At 35.8% G+C, this 25,490-nt stretch overlaps 1 protein-coding gene across 2 annotated transcripts in view; it reads right to left on the reverse strand.

Moving 5' to 3' along the window:
• The window catches only part of STXBP5 (syntaxin binding protein 5), a 204,918-nt gene that overhangs the window by 146,192 nt on the left and 33,236 nt on the right, over window positions 1-25,490 (reverse strand). For both annotated transcript variants that reach the window (XM_027850654.1, XM_027850655.1), the window contains exons 4-5: window positions 24,587-24,687; window positions 1,628-1,762 (exon numbers count right to left, since the gene is read on the reverse strand). In XM_027850654.1, coding sequence (XP_027706455.1) covers window positions 1,628-1,762; window positions 24,587-24,687 — 236 coding nt within the window. The remainder of the gene's footprint in view (window positions 1-1,627; window positions 1,763-24,586; window positions 24,688-25,490) is intronic.

Raw genomic sequence — 25,490 nt, forward strand, 5'->3', positions numbered from 1 at the left:
AATGAAAAACTACACTATCCAAGAACTAATATATGATAATTGTACCCCTACCACAGAAAAGGGAAAAAAAAAAGCTTGAAATTTCATGTCTATTACATTTATACCCACACATAAGAAGCACATCACTAAATTACTCTTATGTCAAAGATAGAGATAAAACAAAAAATATAAATAGTCCACTAATGCTTAATAAATTAAATACCTATAAACAATTTTACATTTACAATGAATTTCAAAAAAAAATCAGTATTTGTAACAGAATAGTGGGGAAAAAAAGAAAAATTAAAAATTATTATAGTTCCATTATAATCAGTTCTGTCTAGAAGATCCACAGGCTTTTATGCCATCATCTAAATTTTTAAAAGCAACAATGATTTCATTGGTATAGAAGTGAGGAATTTCCTCCACCAATGCATATCAGCAACCATTCTATAATTTCTACTCTCAGAGAGATGCATGGAGTTTTAAGAGGTAGAGTGACATGTCTACAGTCACAAAGAAAGTGTTTCAAAGAAGTGTTTGAATTCCAAGGCAAGGTTTCCATTCACAACACCATGTTGCCTCTTCTCCTTTATATATCTTACCAATGAAACATTAATACATTTGTTAAAAATAAGCAAATGAAATCTAAAATTTCACTCAAGGTAGTCCACATAATTGCTATATAAATTTTAACAAACATGTTTTAAAAAATACTATCCAGTACAGTTATCTCTTCCACATCGAGGGGCACCCCCAAGATCTGGAAAATCCAAATAAAATTTTTTTGACCTTCCCTTCGTACCAGAGGAAAAGTCTGAGTTTTTCTTTTATGGGGTGTTTACAGTACCTTACTGTAAAATTTGGGTATATTTATGGTATTAAAAGATAAACTGTTGATATTATACAATATTATACATATATTTTACATATTTCTGAGTTTCTAAACTTTTTCTATCTGTGGCTTCTGCAAAACTCCCAAAAAAATTCCCATTTAATTTCTTATGCCACCCTGCAATATATTGAAACCATGATGGGGGAACTCACAATATGGAAGGGTAACTGTAGTAGTTTAGATAAGAAAGAATTCAGACAACACTCAACCAACTCCTCATTAACATTTTATTAACTTATTAACACTTATGTTGTACCTACTCTGTGCCAGGCACTGTGCTAAGTGTTTTACAAATATTATCTCATTTCATCCCTACAACCACCCTAGGAGGTAACTGCTATTATTATCCCCATTTTACAGATGAGAAAACTGACACAAACAGAGGTTAAATGTCTAACCTAGTGTCTCACAGCTAGTAAGTGTTCTGAGGCAGTATTTAACTCAGGTCTTTTTGACTTCAAGCTCAGCACTCAATCCAGGGGGCCACCTAGCTCATGATGTACATATTCTAAAAAATAATTATAATATATATAACATATGTATAATATAATATTATTAATATAATATAAATATAAGCCAACAAAATTTTTTTTGAGAATTCTGGTGGCTACTATTGGGAAGAATATAAATCTAACATTAGAAGCATCCAGCAGGAATTCAGTTCATTTTAACAAACATTTATTAAATAACTAATATGACAATTTCATATGTAGTAATAAAATTTTAAAATATGGAACATTTGATCAAACTTACAGCTCAATGGCTTTATTCCACATAATGACGTAGCCTGAGAGTGTGAAGGATTCAACATTGACAATATGTATGTTACCTCTTTCTGTGCCCACATAAAGCCATTTGCTCTGGAAAGGCAGATGGCAAAATGTTATCCTGCAAGAGAAGATACATGCAAAAAAAGAATTAGAAGAATCTTCAGTAAACCCTAAAGAATCACAGGGCAAGTTCACCATTACACAAAATATTCAGACAAAGGCAAGAACTAGATGAAAATGTCCTATTTTGTGGGGGCACAGACTTTAGAGTATGGTGTCTAACATGCTCTATTCTAACACCCTCATTTTTTTTTTTCGAGTGAAGAAACTGATGTCAAGAGGGATCAAATGAGTTGCTCAAGGTAACAGAGTAATAACCAGCAGAGGAAAAAATCAAATCCATGTTGTCTACCCCACTCCATCCAGTGTTTTTGTAACACACTACAAGACTACCTACTCAAACTATGAAAATGTAAATAAGCATTATTATTGTAATCTGACATATGATGATAAAATTTCAAGTGTGAAGATAATCTGAGGCAGTGACCTGTAACCTAAAATAATTAAATAAACAAGATAAAAATTAGTCAAAGAACAGTAATGCTTTAATAGTTTAAAAACACTCTATATTGAAATACAAATGACTTCATATTTACTTTATATTCATTTTTCATTTTTACAACCTAAAATATTGTGACCTGACCACACAGAATGTAACATACAGATTTTCTTTTACTTTATATTATAAATATTTCCTTCAGGTCTTCATGAGATCAGATTTATAAACCACTGAAAAACTCTGAAGAGCATAAATTTATACTTTAAAAGGCCTATTCAAATGATAACATTATTAGACAATTTATGTAAAATTTCCTTACTTTTAAATAATCTCTCTCACACAATCCAAGCAAGAATTTAAGACCCAAAATTCTGAGTTTTGGGATACAGAAACAAAGACATCAAGATATTAAAGTGGCAGAGTACACAATGAAGTGAAGTATCCATCCCAAAGAAAAATACATAGGACCTAAAATTCAAAGGACAAGTTATCAATGTTGTCAAATCTTTCTTAAGAAGTAGTTAAGCTTGCCTATCTATCCCTCTCCTAATTCTTTCATCTGATTTTGAGGCCCCTAAAAAGTGAAATGGAAATTTAAGAGTAAGTTTGCTCTCTAAAGGTCCCTGATAGAACAGAAATCTACTATATTGGCCAGTCAAGCACACATTCGAGAGCCCACATAGCTCAGTGGGGCTAGGTTATGTAGGATGTTACAGGAAGAATACAGGATCATGAGATTACAGAGATTTAGAGGAGAAAAGGACTTTTGAGGTTATCTAGTCCACCCTCTCATTTTACAAATAAGAAAACTGAAGCCTAAAGAGGTAAAGTGATTTGCCCAAGATAAGTCGTTGCCATTAACAAAATTAACAGTTTAATATTACAGACAAGAAAAGTATGCCATCAATATTAGAAATAAATTAAATTCATCTTTAAAATGATTTTGCTCTCCAAAATGAATAATAAATATTGGAAGGGCGTAAAGGGAGTTTTATTTATTCATAGTTGGCTTATTTTTAAACTTAAGAAAGGAAGACTACAAAAATTCTTAGTAGCATGACTTCAAAATTCCCAAACCTTTACAAAACCAAGTGAACGATGTAAAAATAAAGAAATAAGGAAACAAGTATCAGTCTTGCAGCACTTCCCTTTTAAATGAAAGTATATACTCTTACCACTACAAAAATATGTAATGCTCCCATAAGTGACAACCATATTGCTTTGAGTCTCTTTTGCTATCATTCTTTGTAAAACATTTCAAATTTTTTGGCAACACTGCTTCAAATGACATTTATTTACTAAATGTCATCTGTACTGAATTTCTAGGCAGCAAGGAAGACAGCATAATAGTAGTTTTGAGGTATCTGAAGGCCTGTCATGTGTAAAAATGATTAGATTTGTTCTGCTTTGTCTTTTTTTGTCCTTCTACTGCACCACCTAGCCCCCAGGAGAATTAGTAAAATTGGGCAAAAGCTGCAGAGAGATTGATTTAAGACTTGATATAAGGAAAAAATTTCTAATAATTCAAGGTGTGTATAAAAGCTGAATGGGTTGACTCCAGAGATAATATACCCCTTTGGGTTCAATTAACGGTTCAATTATCAATTCTACGCAGATGAGCACTGGCGTCACATCACCAGTTTGCTTCTTAGACATCTCCAATTGGAAGACCAATAGCATCTTAAAATAAACATGTCCAAAACGGAACTCATTTTTCCTCCAAAACCATCCTCTATTTCAACTTTTCCTATTACCACAGAGAGCACCAACAACCTCTCAGTTACCCAGGCTTTCAACCTGAACGTATCCTCAGATACTCTCATCTCACATATCCAATCTGTTGCCAAGTCTTGTTGCTCCCACCTTTACAACATCTTTTGTATACATCCCTTTTTGATGTCTGAGTATTACTAGGAGTTTACCATCAGGCTACACACAGAGATGGATTACTAGAAGCTATTGAAAGTGTCTGAATTTGTAAAGAAAAGTGGTTAAACCTTTTGAAGTGGTATAACCCTTATCTTAAAAAAAAAAAAAAACTTCACGGGAACACTTGCAGTAAAATCTTCTAAAATGATTTTAATGCCTACTACTCACAGTACTAAACAACATAAGGCTAATTTTTAAAACAGACTCCACTAAATATTAGCATTCATTTTACCTGATTCCCAAAATTAACAAGATCTAGAACATAGAATTCCTTTTCATTTAGGACTCACTGTATAAAGCATTAATTTAAAAAAAAAATTATAGTTGCCTAACCCCTTCCTTGCAACCTGCATCCCTACCATATCAGACTTTTTAGAGGACAAAAGAGAGAGGAGATGAGGATGCGTTGTTATATATGGAAGCTAAAGTCAATGCAGAAATAAAGGAGAACTCATACTTGCAGAAAGAAATAAAGAATAAAAAAGCCATATACAAGTTTAAGACCATTCTTCCTTACATATTATGCCCTCATCAATTCTATTACGGATTGAGGGAGGTAAATGCAATGATTACATTTTCAAAAATCAGGACATAGTCATTTCTTGCAGTCAAAGATTCTTTCATTTTATCTTTGTATTGTATGCCTACCACCTAGCATAGTATTTACCATGCATTAGATAATTAATAAATATTTATTAAAGGAATGAATAAAAGGAAAAGAAGTGGGGGTAAGGAGGGACTGCCTATGTATGTCCACCATACTAGAAACAGAGGACAGCTATAACATAGGGAAATAATAACAGTTGAGACACTTAGAAAATCATAGATGACAAAAATCCAAAGCAATTCTTAGTCATAAAATACCTATGGTCTCTTACCCCAAAGATGTCAAAGAAAGGTTCTCTACACATTAAAATATTCATAATGATACTTTTCGTGGTGGCAAAGAACTAGAAACAAAGAGATGCCTGTAGATTGAGGATTGACTAAGCAAACTGTGGTACATTAATATAATAGGCTATTATCACACTGTAAGAAAGGAATATGAAGAATTTCAAGAAGACTAGGAAGACATATGAACTGGTACAGAATAAACAAAACCAGAATATCAATATGTATGATTTACAACAATGAAAATGCAAAAAAAAGGAAAAAACAAAAAATTGCTGTGTCACTTTAAATTTGGCCCATTTGTTGATGGTCAGTCCTTTTCAATCACGTCTAACTTTTCATGACTCATTTGGGGTTTTCTTGGCAAAGAAACTAGAGTGGTCTGCCATTTCCTTCTCCAGGTCATTTTACAGATGAGGAGACTGAGGCAAACAGGGTTAAGTGACGTGCCCAGGGTCACATAGCTAGTAAGTGTCTGAGGCCGGATTTGAACATAGGGAGATCAGTTATCCTGACCCTAGGTCCAGCACTCTATCCACTGTGACACCTAGCTACCCTTGGCCCCAGAGAAAAGATTAAAACAAAAACAAAAACAAATAGAAAAAGATGTACTTCCCCCTTCTTTACAAAAGACCATAGCTATGGAACTCTGTGTCTGTGTGTGTAAGTATGTAAGTATGTATGCACAGTCAAACTCATTCTCTAGCCCCAATCCCCACACTTTGTTTCCCAGCCACCTTCATACCATGCTGCATTGCCACAGGGTTCACCTCTGAACCACCATTCCATTTACTGTCCTGAGTCCCTGGGCTTTTGACTTGTAAACCTTCACCATTTTTAGTTCAATCCAGACCTCCATGAATTAATAAGATCATAAACAGAGAGAAGTGTGACTGAAGGACTATAAACCACCTAGCTATATATGAAAAACAAATAAGGAGAAATTAGCAGAATGTAAAGAAAGACATACTGACCATCAAGATGACATAGAAAAAGTATCCCCTGAGCACATAGAGAATTAAAAGGAAAAAAAAAAAGAGAGGAGCTGCCTTTCTGAACCACAAAAAAGACTCCCTATCCCCAACAATAATCAAATCAACACTATCATTCAAAGGACATGTCCTTTCGGGGAATTACACTATGACTCCACATACCTTCCCTTTAATGTCCCTGACCTGAAACACTACTGGTCTAGCCACAACTCCCCTTTTAGGTGGTGTCTCCTCCAATTAAAATGTAAACTTCTTGAAGGGCAGGAATGTCTTACTTTTTCTCTTTGCACTCCTACCTCTTAGAGCACATTCCTTTTTTTTTCTTTTTCTTTTTCCCCATTTGGACTGTGATATCATTGGTGTACGCAAGTCTTGATAAAGAAACTCCATTTACCAATGCAGCCTGATACTTGCTCTGCAAGTTATTCTTTTTTTAATAAGTCTTTTTTCTTTATTTTGCTAATATTACTATTTCCCAAATACATTTTTAATTTTAGGATTCATTTAAAAACATTTTTAGTTCCAAATTATCTCCCTCAGTCTCACCCCTTCCTCACCCCTTGAGAAGGCAAACAATATGATATAGACTACACATGTGAATTCTTCTGCAAGTTAGTCTTACAGCATTACCTAGGGTACTGGGAAATTAAATAATTTGTCCAGTGTTACACAGCTGACTTATGTCTGAGTTGAGACTAGAACTCAAGGTTTCCAGACTCCAACGCATGGCTTTCTATCCACAACACCACTATACCTAAAATGAAGAGGAATAAGAAAACAGGCTGGGTTGCATCTGAAAATTGAACAGAATTTTTTATTATCCCCTGTTAATAACTTTTTTATTACTCCTCCTGGAAAAAAGCATATCTTTTTAATATCATAATTCTTTAGTTGATACTATACAGCTAGATGCAAGTCATGTAAGATCACCATCTCTAATGAATTAAAAGTAATGGTCATTTGAAAGGTAATGAAAAGCTATACAGCAGACATGAGCAAACAGTCTAAAAGTACAAAAGAACTGTGCAGAAAAAAGCAGCCCAAACCCAAAGGACATGACAGATTAGAAAATAAGGTAAGTCAATTATATAGCACTCATGTTTGACCTCCAACAGATCCAGGCTCAGTGACCCTGAACAAATTACTTAACCTTTCAATTCTCCAGGTGACTCTCTAAAACTATAATTTGCAGAAAAGATGCTGACCTGCATTGGTAAATGAAGGTTTTTCATTCTAGTAGTTCCACATCAACAAAGTCACACTTACAATCCCTATTCACTCTGTCAATCAATTGACAAGCCTTTACCATATTCCAGTCACTGTGCTAAGTTCTAGGCAATACAAACAAAGGCGCAAAAAAAAAAAATCTCTTCCTCTCCAGTAGTTTACATTCTAAAGGTGACCTCTACCTTACTTGGATGCTGCCTCTCATCACTTCAGATATGGGCTCTAATAAAATCAGAATCAGTTACTTTAAACTAACAATTTCCAATTAAGCTATTTTTTCTAAAAATTGGAAAAGCTGTGTACCAGCTTAGAAGAAAACTATCATAAACCATTTCATCACATTTTAAGTCAATTATAGCTGATACTAAACAATGAACACAGAAATATTTTCCAAAGAGTTGCCAAAGAAAGACCACAGTGATAAGACACAATGTACATCACCCTGTGACGTATCCTCCTCTAAAGAAAAGGTTTAAGAAAACGAAAAGTGAAAATGCTGGTATCTGTGTTATCTTTGGCCTGAAAATATGGGTGAAACACAATAAAGTCAGTACTACTTCACTGCATTAGCAAAGTGATTTTTTTTTTAAGACTTCATCTAAAATGCCAGGACCATAACCACATCCAAGAATAATGTATATTTAAACTTGTCACATGTACATTAATTCATATCCCGATGTTAAGCAGATAACAGGGTTGTAGAATCTAAATTTATATACTATTAAATCAATATTATACAAGTGGCAAGAATACAATCCCAGGGGAATAAACACCAAACTTTTTTTTTTCTAGTAGTGATTTCATTTACTACTAAAGAAATTTTTTTTCTTTAATTAGGACCCAACTAGGACCCAAATAACGTGATAATAATGACTAGTTGCTATGCTGATGTTAATAATGGTAGTTTTGTCAGTATTTTACTATTGTGGTAAAACTGAAGGGGTATTAATCAGCTAAAGAAATTACAGTATTAAAGCAAATGAAGACTTTTTAAGAGAAAATGTCATAGTATATGGCCAAGATCCCAAGTTAATATAAAACATATGGTACTACAAGATGTTTAATATCAAGAAGCATAAGAATAATCAAAAGAATAAAAAGAGGTAGTAATTGGGGTACCTAACCATAAGATAGCACCACCAAAAAAAAAATAAAAATGAATGACTGCTTTTATCTATGTCCCACAAAACATCAGTCTAAAACAGTATAGTATTGTCACTACAATCAACTGGAATATGATGGAAAGAGTATAAAATTAAAAGATGAGAGACCTAACAGCTTGAAAGCTCTTTAAGGGCAGGGATTATAAAAATTTTAACTTTGTTATTATTTTTTAAATACTATTATTTTAACTTTGTATTATTAAACTTTCATTTAAGGAATAATCATTTTTTTCCTGGGACCACAGCAATGCCCTACCAAATGATCTCCCTTCCTCAAGCCCTTCCTCATTTCTATATATCCTCTACATAAAGCTGCCAGAGCAATTTTCTTTAAGCAAAGGACTGGCCATGTCATTTCCCTACTGAAAAAACTCAAATAGCTCTCTATTGCCTTCAGGATGAAATATAAACTGCTGCTTATTTTATACATATATTTTTTTACTTCAGAGATAGCAAACACCAAATAAAATGAGCATTTTCATATACATTTTATAACAAGAAAAGATTGTATGTGAAAACGGTAATCTCTATTACTTAAAGAGTTTGCATTCCTTTTTAAGCATTTCAAAGTTGCACTGTATTCTATGATTCTTTCTGTTCTCTTCTCATTTAGGGTATGGTAAACCCTATCCTTAGATCTCTGTTTCCCATCTCCATTAAGAAAAAACAAAAATAAATAAAAATCCTATAAAATGAATAGTCAAGCAAAACAAATTCCCATACTACTCATGTCCAAAAATACACGGCTCAATCTGCATTTTAAGTCATTATCTCTGTTAGAAGGCTCATTATCAGTCCTCTGGATTCATGGTTGGTTATTTCACTGATTAGAAATTAAGAGCTCTTAAGCCTTCCAAAGTTGATTGCCTTTATAATGTTGTTACTGTATAAATAGTTCTCCCAGTTCTGCTCAATTCATTCTGATTCAGTTCATATAATTTTTCCCAGATTTCTCTTAGTCTCTTTGAATATTTCTACTGCACAATGGTATTCTATTACATTTATATACTATAATTTGTTCAAACATTTCCAATTAGTGGATAACCTTTCAGTTTCTAGTTCTTTATCACTACAAAAAAGATCTGCTTTAACTATTTTTTTATATAAAGGAATCCTCTTCCTCTTTCTTTGATACTTTTAGGGTATAGGCCTGTTAGTAATATTGTTACATAAAAGCATATGCACATTTTACTGATATGGGGAGCATACCTCCAAATAGATTTCCAAAAGGTTGTATCATTTCACAGCTTTACCAAGAGTGCATTAGTATGCCCATTTTCCCAAAGCCCTTCAAATATTTTTTCTTTTTTTTTGTGATTTTTGTCCATCTGAGAGATATAAGTAAGCACCTTAGAGTTGCTTTAATTTGTACTTCTCTATAAGTAATTTTAATATTTCTTTTGAATAGTTTGGATTTCTTCCTTTGAAAAGTATTTATTCATATCTTTTGACTATTAATTAGGAAATTGATCTTGTTCATATATATTTGAATCAGTTCCTTCTATATCTTAAAAATTAGACCTTCATCAGAAAAACCTGCTGAAAAGAAGTTTCCCAATTGTCTCCCTTCTAATTGTAGATGTATTGGTTCTTTTGTGTAATATATATATGTGTATATGCATAAATATGTGTGCACATATTTATGTACATAGATTTTGTTTTATTTAATCAAAATTGTCCATTTTATCTTCTGTGATCTTCTCTATCCTTCATCTGATCATGAACTCCTCTCTCCAAAAGACCCGAAGGTAATTTTTGTTCCCATAATGTTTATGACATGAACTTCTACATCTCCCACCTGGAGCTTCTCTTGGTATATATGGTTTGGGGTTTGACCTAAACCTAATTTCTACCAAACTGTATTCTAACTTTCCCAGTAATTTTTGTAGAATAGTAAGTCTTTACTTCAGAAGCTGGTCTTTGAGTTGATACTATACTACTAGATTCTTTTGCTTCTATATGTTGCTTCTGTTTCACTGACTCTCCTCTCCATTTTTTAACCAGTACCAAATCATTTTTATTTCCACTTTGTAGTATGGATTAAAATCCAATACTGCTAGGCTCTCTTCCCTTTAATCCTTTTTTCCCCTTCATTTCCCTTGAGATTTTTGACCTTTCGTTCCCCCAGATTAATTATTACTACCTTTGGGGTGTACAGATGTTCAGAGAGGACTAGCACTTCTGGTGTGAGGGCTTGCTGAGCCCTTTTCAGGGCTGCTCATTCACCTTTGGTGTCCACCTACCACCTAACTCTCACCTGTCACTCCAAGAAGCTGTAGCATATGCAGTGGCCACACTCAAGTAAAACTGTTTCAGCAGACAGGCTAAATCATTTTGAGGGTAACCAACAGACCTCAAAGTTGTCACTGAGTTAAGGAGGTATCTACCCCAAGCATGTGGCAGAACAGGCAAAGGTGAACAATTTGTTCCAATGGGCTATGAAGGCAGCTGAAGCAGATGCTGTGGAGTGCTTAGAGCTTGGTTAAACATCAAAGACGCCACAGTCATCCACTGCATTCCAAGCTATCGCCAGGCACAGAGAATTTTGTCTTGCTATCGGATTCAGAAGACTCTGGGAGAATAACTCTCCCACAACTCTGCCTCACTTAAATCCAACTTATGAGCCAATCAAAAGACATTCATCCACATCATTTTATTATTTTTACCTACCTTAAAGTTCTGTGATGACAAGCAAGTGATGAAGAAGCTGGTACAGACACACTGGGAGCTGTAGTCACAATCCTGCACACGGGCAGCCTAGGGCATAGAGCCATCTTCTCACTGGACTGAAGCAGCAGTGGGATTCGGCAGCCCCCTGGGTTTCTGAGCAGTCTTTTGAAGGACTGCACTGCTCACCTCCTGTCATGAGGAAGGGGCAAGAAAAGGTGCCCTAAAAATTGTCTGCTTCACCTAACCTGACCCTGTCCTGCTTACCACAGGAGGTGGAGATCCTACTCTGTACTTGAAACACAAAAAAATGTACAAAAACTTTTGCAAAGATGATTCCACTCAACACTGGTACATGGAATATGCATACAATTACCAATAACAGGAAATCTAGTAAACCCGAAAGACGAACAGCTCTCATTGCAAGAGATCACAACAGGTATAACATGCAAATAGCATTGAATGAAATAAGGCTGGCAAACGAAGACCATCTTATTGAAGTCAGAGCTAGATATGTGTTTTTCTGAAGTGGTCACCATGATGAGGAGCACAATGAAGCTGGTACAGGTTTTGCACTCGAATCTAATCTAGTCAACAAACTTGCATGCCTCCAAAAAAAAAAGGAGTAAATGACAGGCTCATCATAATGCAAAGAAAGTGCCATGCCACCATCATCAGTGTGTAACCTCCCACCATGACAAACCCTGATGAGGTCAAAGAAAAATTTTACAAAGACCAAGAGATCCTCATTTGCAATGTGCCAAAAGAGGATAAGCTTGTAATTCTGGGTGACTTTACTGCCAGAGTAGGCACAGACTATCAGACATGGCAGGGAGTCCTTGGGAGGAATGGAGTCAGAAACAGCAACAGCAACAGTCACTAAGGTAACCTGTGTGTCTCATGAACTTCTCATCCCCACCACTTTTGTTTACCTAAATGCAATAAAACTTTGTGGATACACCCTTACAATAAACACTGGCATTTACTAGACTATGTCACTGTAAAGAGAGAGTGATGAAGGCAATGTATGGTGCAGAGTTCTAGACCAATCATAGATTTATCCTCTCTAAGGTAAACATTTGCATTAAAAAATAAAAGCGATCACCCCAAGGCAAAATGACTACCAGAAGACTTAACATCAACAAATTAGAGTGCATCTCCATGAAGGAACAATTTGCTACTGACTTCAAGGAAAAGTTAAGCCAACACATAGTTGGCAACAGTGGAGCAAAAAAGGAGTGGGCAGCTTTCGGGGATTTGGTGTAGAGAATCACATTTACTCATCTGGCTCAAAACACTCACAAATTTTAGGATTGGTTTAATGAAAATGATGTGGAAATTCATAAGCTACTAAATGAAAAATGAGAATTCCACAGGGTTTACCAGCAGGATGGTTCTTCCATTAAGAAGGCAGTCTCCAACTCCATTAAAAATAAAGTACAAGCAAAGCTTAGAATGATTCTTGACTCAGTAAGAAGGCAGATGAATTTCAGTTTTATACATATCATAACAAGCCAAACTGCTTATATGATGCCCTGAAGGTTATTTATGGACCAAAGACCCATGGTGCAGCTCAACTACACAGTACTGATGGAGCCACACTGATCAGTGACAAGGACACGATCCTGAAGAGATGGGCTGAACACTTCCATAATGTTCTCAACAGGCCATCATCAACCAATGTGGAAGCCATTGACTGTATACCTCCCATTGAAATCGATCCCTCTCTAGTCAAACTTCTAACTGAAGAAGAGGTTTTGAATGCCATTACATTTCTCTCATGTGGCAGTTCCTGGTGCTGATTCTATTCCAACTGAGATTTATAAACCAGGGGGTTCACTACTCACACAAAAGCTGACTGAAATTTTCCAGGTTAGACTGCAAGAGGAGATTATCCCCCAGAAATTCAAGAATGCCTCCATTGTCTACTTCTATAAAAGAAAAGGAAACAGGCTGTTCTGTGATAGGACAGGTCTCTCTCTTAGTCACTCCTGACAAGATTCTTGCCAGAGTCCTCCTTAACAGGCTGATACTTCACCTGGAAGATGGTCATCTACTTGAGAGCCAGTGAGTCTTCAAAAAGGACCAAGGAACAGTCAATATGGTGTTTACTGCCTGATGACTCCAGGAGAAATGCCAGAATTAGAACAGAGGTCTGTACACAACGTTCATTGATTGATCAAGGCCTTTGATACTGTCAGTCATGAGGGTTTGTGGAAGACCATGGCAAAATTTGGTTGTGCACCAGTTCCATGATAGTATGCTTGCATGTGTTCTAGATAATGATTCAGCATGGTGTGGCCACATCAAAGATGGTGCTATGCTCTATAAGCAAAGCAGAATTGCAGTACCTCGAAAGAAATATGGAGGTGCACAAATTTAGAGACCTCTCTATCCCAAATATTCATATGGTTATTTGTACCCAATCTGTGGTAGAGCCTTCCAAACTCATTGTGGTCTGATCAGCCATGGTCGGACATAATGAACACTGATCCCAACATAGTGATGCCATTTTGGTCTTCTCTGAGTATGAAAGACAACCAGCAACTATCTTTTCTAGCTATATAATTAATCCTTTGGTAGTATGAAATGGCAATGAATACGTAAATTCATTTATGTAGTACTGCAATTTTGATTCTATTGGCTCAGGCTACCCAGGAACAAAATTAATATTTCTCTACTTGTTTAAGTCTGTTTTTGTTTTTGCAAAGTGTTTTATTTTTGTAGTCATAATAGTTCGTGTGTGTGTGTGTGTGTGTGTGTGTGTGTATCTTATTAGCTAGAATCCCAAATTCTGCAGTTATTTTGAATGGAATGTATTTATCTCTTTCTGCTTAGTTTTATTGGTATCATACTGCTGACAATTTATGGAGATTTACTTTATATCTTCCAATTTTTATGAAGCTATTGTTTCAATTAACTTCTGGTTCACTCTCTAAGGTTCTCTAAGCAAGCCATCAAATCATGTGCAAAAAAGTGATGACTTTGTCCTTTTTGCCTATACTTATTCTTTAAGTTTATTTTTCTTGTCCTGTTATATTACTAGTATTTTTATCAACACATAAAATAGTAGTGGTGATAACAGACATCCTTTCTTTACCTTTGATCTTATTAGAAAGATCTTTCTTTGTTTCCATATAATGCTGACTCTTAGTTTTACAGATACTATTTATCACATTAAGGAAAATTTTGTTTCTTCCCATGCTTTCTAGTTTTGTAAAAGAAATGAGTATTCAATATTGTCAAAAGCTTTCTCTCCATTTATTGATATAATCATGTGATTAATATAATATAGTATGCTTGTAATTTTCCTAATATGAACCAACTACATTTCTAGAATTAATACAATCTGGTTGTAGTACATAATCTTTCTGATATATTGTGACATCTTTGCTAATGCTTCATTTAAAATTTTTGTGTCAATATTCATAACAGTGACATTTAGAAGTCATTTTGGTATACAGTTTTCTTTCTTTAATTTGTCTCTCATACAACAAGAAGAACTGAATGAGATTCCTTCTTCTCTTTTTAACAGTTTATATGAATATTGAAAATAATTCTTTGAATGTTATAAAAAATTCACATTAATCTAGTTTATGGGACAGGCAGTTGAACCTAGCTGAAATAGTAAACTACCCTGGAGGAGATACAAGAGGGAACGTTTGGATCAGTGGAACAGGTTAGGTACGCAAGATACAGTAATCAATGACTATAGTAACCTATTGTTTGATAAACCCAAAAACCCCAACTTGTGGGATAAGAAGTCACTATTTGACAAAAAATGGTAGGAAAACTGAAAAACAGTATGGCAGGAACTAGGCATAGACCAACATCTTAAATCATATACCAAAATAAAGTCAAAATGGGTACACGATTTAGATGTAAAGGCTAATATTATAAGCAAACTGGGAGAGCAAGGAATAATTTACCTGTCAGATTTATGGAGAATGGAAGAATTTATGACTAAATAAGAGATAGAGAACATTATAAAATGTAAAATGGATAATTTTGATTACATTAAATTGAAAAGTTTTTGCAGAAAGCCAATGCAACCAAGATTAGAAGGAAACTAGAAAATTAGGAAAGAATTTTTACAACCAGTCTGTCTGATAAGGACCTCATTTCTAAAATATATAGAGGATTAAGTCAAATTTATAAGAATACAAGTCATTCCCCAATTGACAAATGGTCAAAGGATATGAACAGGCAGTTTTCAGAGGAAGAAACTAAAGCTATCTATAATCAGATGAAAAAATGCTCTAAATCACCACTGATTAGAGAAATGCAAATCAAAACAACTCTTAGGCACCACATCACAACTATCAGATTGGCTAAGGTAACAAAACAGGAAAATTATAAATGCTGGAGATGTGGGAAAATTGGAACAGTAATGCATTGCTTGTGGAGGTGTGAACTGATCCAACCATTCTGGAGAGCAATGTCGAACTATGCCCAAAGGGCTATAAAAATGTGCATACCCTTTGATCCAGCAATACCACTTCTAGGGTTATATCCAAAAAACATCATAAAAATGGGAAAAGGACCCAACTGTACAAAAATATTTATAGCAGCTATTTCTGTGGTGACCAAAAATTGGAAATTGAGCGGATGCTAATCAATTGGGGAATGGCTGAACAAGTGGTGGTATATGAATGTAATAGAATACTATTGTGCTATAAGAAATGATGGGCTCAGTCTTACAATCTAGCCACTGCTCAGATTCCTACAATCTAGCCAATACCTCACTAAAATTCAGAATCCTTAAGAGTCTGCCCAATATGACTGATGTTCTAATAAACCTTGTCTTTGGCTGAAAGAAGGTTTGGGTCAAATTCTTTTGGTTGGACCTGCTTGTGATTTTGGGGTCCCAATACCCCTAAACCCCTAAACCTCAACATTTTGGCGGCTCGTATAGGGAAAATGCTTAACCCCAAGTTCTTCTCCAGCCAAGACTGGAAGGTATGCAAGCCCCTCCCCCTTTCTTGCTCTGCAGTTCAGGTCACTCTCCAAGCACCAAGGCTTGGAGGTGCTTTTCGGGCAGACAGTTACAAGGCTGTCTCGCACTTGACCTGACACTCTCAGGCTTTGGGTACACCTTCTGCAGCATAGAGGACAAGGATGGATGTCCTATCTGGAAGTGTATGCCCAATTCTGTCAATTCCCACAGTGCTAGGGAATTGAGGAAAACTGCAGTTGCTTTTTGGTTCCCTGAGGCTTACTTACTCCCTTCCTTCCACACCCCTGAATCTTCCTTCATGGAGATTATGGGAAAAGTTAGAACAGCTAAAAACATCTTAGCAGATTCTGGAGGTTTTGTGATTGATCATTAAAGAACTTTGAAACTCCTCCTTACAACCTGGTCACTCCCTTCCCTTAAGTCAAGATGGTATTTGTTAACCCCTCTCATAGGAAAAGAGAGTTTCACCCTTTCCCCCTCACCTTTGATTTTGCCCTCTCCCACCTGGGGAAAGGAAGGAGAAGGGGAGAGGCATAAGCAAAGGCCTTGGGCCCTAGGGCAACCTTTGCCTGGAAGCATCACCCAGGTTCAGCACATCCTGCTCAAGGTAAAGAAGCTGGCCTCTGAACTTGAGTAAGCAAGCTCTTTTAAAGTTATAGTTTTAACTGTTAATGATGAGATGTTGATTCTCTGTGTAAAGTAATTTGGAAGTGCATTTAACAAAACTGAAGTCACCTGATTGGTAATGGGTTTGTTTCAAGTTTCAAATTGGTGAACTTTTTGTATTGGTTACATCAAGCAACTGTTCATAATTTGGTTACTGCTAAAATAATTTGGCTATTGTTGGTTATTGTTTTAATGTGTAAACTTGCCAAAAGGCTTGTTTGAGTATTGTCTTGCTAAGAATTTACAAGTATATAGAAATAATGTCTAACGAATGGCTTTTTATACCAGGACAAATTTAAATTTGAGATATAAATCCTGGAAAAGTTTTTCCAAAGCTGTGATTATTGAAACTTGCAGTGTGAGGCAAAAGCTCATAGAATTTTATTTTGAATTGTCTGATGGATCATAATAATACATTGATAATCAATAATCCACCATCTCAGAGAAATTCCACAAGCTACTCAGAGAATGTGATACTGGTGGGAAGTCAGCACTGCGAAAAGCTGAAGGGACAATTTTAGCCTCAGTCTAAGATGGGATCCTCCTGCCTCAGTTTCCCTATTATGTTCCTTTGAAAAGGAATGGTACCCACCTGGCTACTCCTGAGTCTGGCTATGAGGTGGATTTGATACTGCATGGTTGGAAAACTGAGTTATCTGAATTCAAATACAGCCAAGGATGTTTTATCTAGTCATATCTGCCCTGTGTTCTTTTCTGTCAGATTTGAGTCTTCCAGACTACAGGCCATTCACTTACAGTTGGTAGCAAACAGCGGGTACCAGCCAATGTCCCCGCAATGTTCCCTGGATGCAGCCTGTGCTTGGTTCTAGTCAACCTCCTCTTTGGGACCCCCTTGAGGCAGGGACAGCTCTATGCCCCTTGCCAGCAGGAAGCAGTTTCAGAAGATGAGGCCTTCGCCCCTTACCCCAAAAGAATTTGGGTCCCATTTGTCTGAGGGGGGAATGATGAGGATGGGAGCTAGACCCCAAAAAGGAAAAACCCTCAGCTTTCTCACATGGCCAAATCTCTGGGCTTTGCCTGAGGTTATAATCCCATCAACTGACCTTTCATTGTGGCTATGCCCAATCTCTGTTATCCTTAACCTAGCCTAGCCCTCCATTGTCTTACCTCCCTATGGCCCCTGGCCATTTCCCACACTTAATCCTAGCTAGACTCCATTCTCCCTTGGCCAAGTGGTTCAGATCCCAGGAGTTCTGTTCACCCCAGCTTACCAGCCACTCCCATCCAGATCCTCCTTAGACCCCTCCTCCAGTCACTCCAAACTACTTGGCCACTCCTAGATCCCTCCCACAGTCTTTCTGTATATAAGGTCCATTGTGTCTCCATTAAGGTGCTCAGAGCCTTACAATCTAGCCACTGCTCAGGTTCTTACAATCTAGCCAATAGCTCACTAATGTTCAGACTCCTTTAGGGTCTCTCCAACATGAGGATGTTCTAATAAACCTTGTCTTTTGCTAGAAAAAAAAAAAAAGAAAGAAATGATGAGCAAGCAGATTTCAGAAAAACCTGGAAAGACTTGTATGAACTGATACTGAGTGAAGTGAGCAAAACCAGGAGAACATCGTACATAGTAACAGCCACACTGTGTGATGACTAACTGTGATAGACTTAGCTCTTCTCAGCAATGCAAGGATCTAAGACAACTTCAAAAGACTCATGATGGAAAATGCTATCCACATCCGGAGAAAGAACTATGGAGTCTGAATGCAGATCAAAGCATACTATTTGCTCTCTTTTTTTTTTTGTTTTTTTCTTTCTTTCTCATGGTTCCTCCCATTCATTCTAATTCTTCTTTACAACATGACTAATGTGAAAATATGTTTTTAACAAGAATATATATGGAGAGCCTATATCAGACTGCACACAGTCTTGGGGAGGGGGAGGGAGGGAGGTGGAGAAAATTTAAATTCAAAAGCTTATGGAAGTGAATGATGAAAACTAAAAATAAATTAATTTAACAAAAAAAAAGGGGGGGGGGGGACATTTGCCAGGCAAGTCAGACCACAACTACTGTTTCAATTGCCACTCTCAAAGGAAAGGTAGCTCCAAGACTTTGAAGCCAAGAGCCTTGGGAAGAGCAGTGCCCCCAAGACTATCAGTCCTGCTTCCACCAGCCCTAGTATTGCAGCCATCACTAAGGGCAGCAATGTGGAGAGGAGGTCAATTTCCTAGCCACTGCCAATACCAATTGCTAACCAACTGCCACCAATTGGCATTTAACTCAAAAGCCCTAGGAGTAACAGTACCCCCAATATCACCAGTCTTACTGCCAGCCCAGTCCTCAAAGACATCATTCAAGGAAGCAACCCCCTGTGGAGATTCAACCAGGCAATAGTTTCTGCAGGTGAGATAGCCTCTGCCTCCTCGACAAACACAATTAATGAAGTCCCAGAAAAGGAGATTTTGCCACCAAATATAATTTTTATTGCATTGTTACCAGTAAATAATGTATTTATTTTTTGGCATTTGTCATGTTTACAGTTTAATATATGGTCAGTTTTTTGTAAAGATGTCATGCACATTTCAGATATATGTATACAGCTGGCGTAACCAACAGAGTGTTGGACTTGGAAGTCAGAAAAACTTGAATTCAAATCTGGATCAAGACCTTGGGCAACTCACTTCACCTCTCTCTGCTTATTTTCCTCATCTGTAAAGTGGGGATAGATACTAGGTAGTATCTATATCCCAGGGTTGTTTGGAGGAGGAAAATGAAATATTCATAGTGCTTTGCAAACCTTAAAGTGCTATATAAAAGCTAGCCATTGGTTTTAGTTTCAGTAGGGGCAGTTGGGTGGTGCAGTGGATAGAGTACAAAGCCTGCAGTCAGGAAAACCTGAGACCAAATTCAGCCTCAGAAAATTACTAGCTGTGCGATCCTGAGCAAGTCACTTATCCCTGGTTGCCTCAGCTTCCTCATCTGTAAAATGAGCTGGAGAAGAACATGGCAAACCACTCCAGTAGCTTTGCTAAGAAATCCCCTAATGGGGTCATGAAGGGTGAGACACAACTGAAAAACAACTGAACAACAATATTATTTTTAGTAGCAATAGTAATAGTAATAGTAGTAGTAGTAGTAGTAGTAGCAGTCCTATTTAGAAATCACCATAGTGATGTTTCTAATCTAATGTTTTTAAAATTCTATTTAAATTCTCAACTTCTTTCATTTAAAAATTTTTTTCATGTATTAGATTTTTATGTCTGAAAGGGGTTCATTAAGGAATCCCACTTATAGTTTTGCTGTCTACTTCTCCCTATAACTAGATTAACTTTTCCTATAAGTACTTAGATACTATACCATTTGGTGCATACATGGTAAATATTGATATCAACTCACTGTCTATGACCCCTTTAAGGATAAATGTAGTTTCCGTGTTTATCTCTTTTAATCAAGTTTATTTTTGCTGCTTGAGTTCACAACTGCTATCCCTGTTTATTTTTTAAGTTTCAGGGTTTTTGTTGTTGTTGTTGTTGTTCTTTAGTTCAGAAGTATCACTCTTGCTGTGGACCAAACCAGACTAAAAGGCAATTAAGAAATGTTTAGTAAAATAAAAAATACAGTACAATACAGATAATGTTCATTTGTGGTTTTCTACAGAGATCTTTTTCTATTTGTGTTTGACACCACTGAGCTAAAGCATAAAAGACTTTGCTCCAATCTTTTAATTCTGTATAAATCTTAATAATCTGACATCTAAAAATGTATAAGAAAATGCCACAAATTTGAAAGAATAAGAGCCATTTTCCAGGAGATAAGTGATCAATGTACAAATAGGCCATTCTCAACCAATAAAAAACTCTGACTCAAATTAAGACAACTCACCTTTGAAATTAGCAAAGATAGTAAAAGTAAATGTTAACACAACTACAGAAAAATAGGAACCCTAAAACTTCAGATGAAGTTATAGATAACCTGAATCTTTTTAGAAAGCAATTTGGAATTGAATAGGAAAAATTACAAAAATGTTGATACTCTTGAACTCAATGGACTCACTGCTAAATTCATGCCCAAGGAGCATGAACCCAAGGAGGTTATATAGGAAGGAACAGACAAATCTGGACAAAAGACTGCAAATGGTGCGATGTACAATAGCACGGCAGAAAAAAAATGATAAACTATGTACTAAACTATGATTGGAAAATGACTGAACAAATTATATTATTTCATGGAATGAAATGGTATATTATAATGACAAATATGAAGAATTTAAAGAAATATGCACAGTTATATACAGTACAGAGTGAAAAAACAGAACCAAAAGAAGTATACGTATATTAAAATATAACACTATCAATAAAGAAAAGAAAAATGAGTTAAATACACAAAAAAATTAGAAAAGGTCATTCTTCTCACTTAATCAATTGTTGATTAATGGAGACAAACAAGACAACTGTATTACCAACCTGTTAAGTTATACATCTTTTTTTAAGAATAATGGAATGAGTACAATAATAACTATTCTATCTCACAGGGTTATTGTAAAAATCAAACAAAAAAGGAAGTATAAGTGCTACTTAGCCATAGCAAGCTACATAAATTAAAAATAAATGTTTTAAAATAGTAAGCAATATGTTTATACAATAGACACACTTTGGAGATAAGAATCCTCTTCTTTCTATTATGCTCCTCAGTCTACCTTGCTGAATCTTCATCTATGTCATGCCCACTAATTATGGGTATGCATCAAGGATCTCTTCTTTGGAGACATCTCCTTTTGCTTTGCATCAGTAGTTCTTAAACTTTTTTTGTGTTATGGACCCTTCTGGAAGTCTAATGAAGTCTATGGACCCCTTCCCCGAATGTTTTTAAATGTATAAAATTTAAAAAACAGAGGATTTAAAAAGATAACAATTATGATGAAATAAAAAACTCCTGCTCCACAGTATTTCACTTGGTGATCTCATAAGTTCACATGCATTCAATTATCATCAACTTGATACAAATGATTTCCAGATCTACTTTATCTAGACTATGTTCTTTCTCATGAGCTCCAGGCCCCTCATCATCTTCTTTGCTTCTTGGACATCTCAAACCAGATGGCCTATACCATCTCAAACTCAACATGTCCAAAAAAACCCTTCAGTATCTTGACCCTAAACCCCTCTCTACAGTAATAAGCTGCAAATTTATCTAGTAGTACAGAGAGTGCTATGATCATCCCACTCAATTAGGCTTTCAGCTCTGTTTGTAATCTTCAACTATGTGGAGGGTGAGCTACCATTCACCCTACACATACAATCTGTTGACAAATCTTGTTACTTCCTTCACAACATCTTTTTATATATGTATATATATGTACGTGTGTGTGTGTGTGTGTGTGTGTGTGTGTATCCTTCTTTCTACTTATACAGTGAAAGCCTTCATCAACCCAGGCCTAGATTATTATAATAGCCTTCTGGTTGGTCTCCACATGTCAAGAGTCTCCCCACTCCAAGCCAGATTACACCTAGCTACCAAAGGGCTACTTGACTGTGGCACACTCCTACTTGATAAACTCCAGTGGTTCCCTATTACCTCCAGGATCAAGTATAGAATGCTGTCTTTGGCTTTTAAAGCCGCTGGCAACCTGGCCCCTCCTCACTTTTCCAGTCTTCTAATACTTCACTGAAGTTTACTGAATTCTACAATCCAATAACACTGGCCCACTTTCTGGTCCTCACATACAACACTCCATCTCCCATCTCTGGAACTTTGCACTGGCTGTCTTACATGCCTGGAATGCTCTCCATCCTCCTCTACACTTCTGGTCACTGGCTTCCTTTAAGACTCAACTCAAGCACCATCTTTTGCAAGAGTGTTTTCCTGCTGTTGCTCCCCTTCCCATCCCAAATGCCTTCTATTCTGGGGCTTACCTTTTCATTTACTCTGTATATAGTTATTTATTCACATGTTACCTCCTTTATTAGTTTGTAAGCTTTAAGGGCACTGATTGTTTTTGCCTTTGTATCCCCAGCACTTAGCACAGTGCCAGGCACGTATTAAGTACCCAATAAAAAGCTTGTTGATTTAACTTGATCATTTTCTGATAACATTTTTCTATAACTAAGAATCAAAGAAAAAGAGATGTTATTCTGCCTGTGAAAATACTCCATGTGACATAAAAAAAAAGATATTTGGCCAGTGCTCCTTCTTTATGGTAACTGTCATACGTTATTTTCATACATCTGCCAATAAACATCTTCATTTTCATTGTGAAAAGCAGCAAGTGAAAACAGAAAGTTTACAATATATTTGCTGTATTATTTTAGTGAAAATGAGATAATTTTGGTTATTTACAATTCTGATTTTTAGCAGAATTTTTAAGAATATAAATATTTACAACAACTCATTGAGACCTGTTTTAATAACAAAGAAATGTAACCATGTTAAAGGACCATAACTAGTCAAAGGACAGTATAAGAAAGGTAGAGGCATAAGGCTCATCTAAATTCAGAACAGAAGAAACTCCTTCCCACACAAGTGCTATCTACCCAGCGTCATGCCAAACAAGTTATTTTTTAAAACATAGTCTTTAGATTGTACGGACAAACTGAATAGAAGATAAACATGGTCCTTTTCCTTAGAAACTGATTAAAGTCATACTAAATATTTGCATAAAGGATACTAATGAAGAAGTAGCTCCAAGAGTACCATAAGAATGTGGTATCAGCATAACTCAAGATAAGTTAAACCCACCACTCTGACCTAAAAATGTACCAAAAGCTAAGGTGAGAAAACTAAAGGGTTTTGACTCAGGCTGCAAATGCAAAGCAAACTACAGTAATTAACTGAGGCAGAAATGTGTAGGAGAGATGACTGAGTAACAACTGGGGGAAGAATAAGGAAAGACTGATGGCTTGGAGCACTGTGAGGAAGGGAAGAGTGAAATATAACTTCATAACTATAATATCTGTGTTCCGATACTAAGAAAGGTTTAATACATACATACAAAATAGATCTATACCTTTCGGCTGGAGTTGTGTAGACTCAATAAAGTACTTACATAAATCCAGATTAATGTGATTTTAAAAGACCAGGTTATGTGACTCTTTAGACGAAATGAGATGGGAAGGGAGGGTAACCAGGAGCTAATAAATTAGCACTGAGGGAGCAAAAAGAAAACTGCATATAGAGTAAGAGACTCATGATTCAGACATCTACTGTCACTTACTCCCTTTGTGACTATGGGCAGTCACATTACTTCTCCAAGTTTCAGTTTCTTCATATGCAAAATGAGATGGATAGACTGAATCCTGTGTTCTTTACCTTTTGTTTGTCATGGACTCCTCAGATTAACATTTTTCAATACATGATAAAATACATAGGATTATAAAATATACTGTAATACATTTGTCAAAATATTTAAAAATAAAAACCAAGTTCACAAACCCCAGGTTAAGTAAGAACCCCTGGACTGCTTTTGAAATACCACATCAAAACTACATAATAATCAAAATTTTTAAAAAAAAAACCACCTTCCTTCTGCCACAATAAATAAAACCACAGGCCAGAGCTTACTTTTGTTTGGAAACTTTATTTAAAATGGTGCCCTCAAGGTCTCTAGAGCATTTAGTTATGAAACAAATATGGCATAATCCAAAATGTTCTACCCTCAGCATGAGGAAAAGCAGTGCTCTCATCCTCTTTCACTAACTTGCAGTATGACCTTAGATAAGCCACTTAAATTCTTTGTGTCTCATCTCTTAAAGAAGTATTAAGTATTCCTGCTTTACCAGACCTTCAGGTTTTAAAAATCAAAAGCAATAACACAAGTGAATTGTGCTTTTAATGGTTTTTAAAAGGGGGGGAAGGAAAAGAATAAACAAACAAATAAATAAGAGACTAAAATAACAAGGATTTCCTATATCATAAAATTGATATAATTCTTACCTTTCTCTGCTAAATTTCAGTGAATGCAGTATGGCAGGTCTCTTCTGACGTAAATTCCACAAATGTAAGGTGTCATCAGCCAAGGCACTCACAAGAGCTCCCTTTAATATAATGTCAATTATATTACATGTTACAAATAAACATTAAATATAACTAACCATCTAACAAAAATTTCTCCTGTAGTTCAAAGTCCTTTTCTGGACCGATTTCTAAGAAACTTAGATTTGGAAAGCCTTTCTCTAATCAAAATGTTAAGACAAGTATAATTTACATGTACTCAATTTTTTAGGTATTTAAAATGAAATTTCTTAACACTAGAACCCAATTAAGAAGCATAGATGTTCTACTAGATACACAAACACATATAACTAAAGCTCAGAATAAGAATAAACTGATCACTGTTGGCAAATTAAATACTTTGTACAACATAGCAGAAAATAGTAGCAATGAAATAATCTCATTGAGGGAGCAGGGGTAGCAGGTAGTGGCAGTTGAAGGAATATAAACCTTTACTTCAAACAAGTAATTGTTGGTGAAAATGGGAATCAACACAAATTATAATAATTTTATACAAAGTTTAACTAATGTAAAGCAATTGCCATAAGAAGTAGACCAAAAGAAAAAAGAACAAGAAAGATTAGATAACCAAAGGTAGTTTCAACTAATTTTTACTTGAATCAGTGAACTTCCTGGCACTGTCATTCCTTACCACCTGAGTCTTCGCACCATTACCATGACTTACTCAGCCTATATAAACCAGAAAAATAACTTAATTCCAAACTAACACTTTCCATCGCCTATATACTTTGCCTATCTTTACTGCCCGTCAGTGACTATTTAATAATAGCTAACATTTCTATAGGGTTTTAAGGCTTGATAAGCACCTTACAAATATTTCATTTTA

The sequence above is a fragment of the Vombatus ursinus genome, unplaced genomic scaffold, assembly GCF_900497805.2.
Source record: "Vombatus ursinus unplaced genomic scaffold, bare-nosed wombat genome assembly UNPS02009132.1, whole genome shotgun sequence".
NCBI lineage: Eukaryota > Metazoa > Chordata > Mammalia > Diprotodontia > Vombatidae > Vombatus > Vombatus ursinus.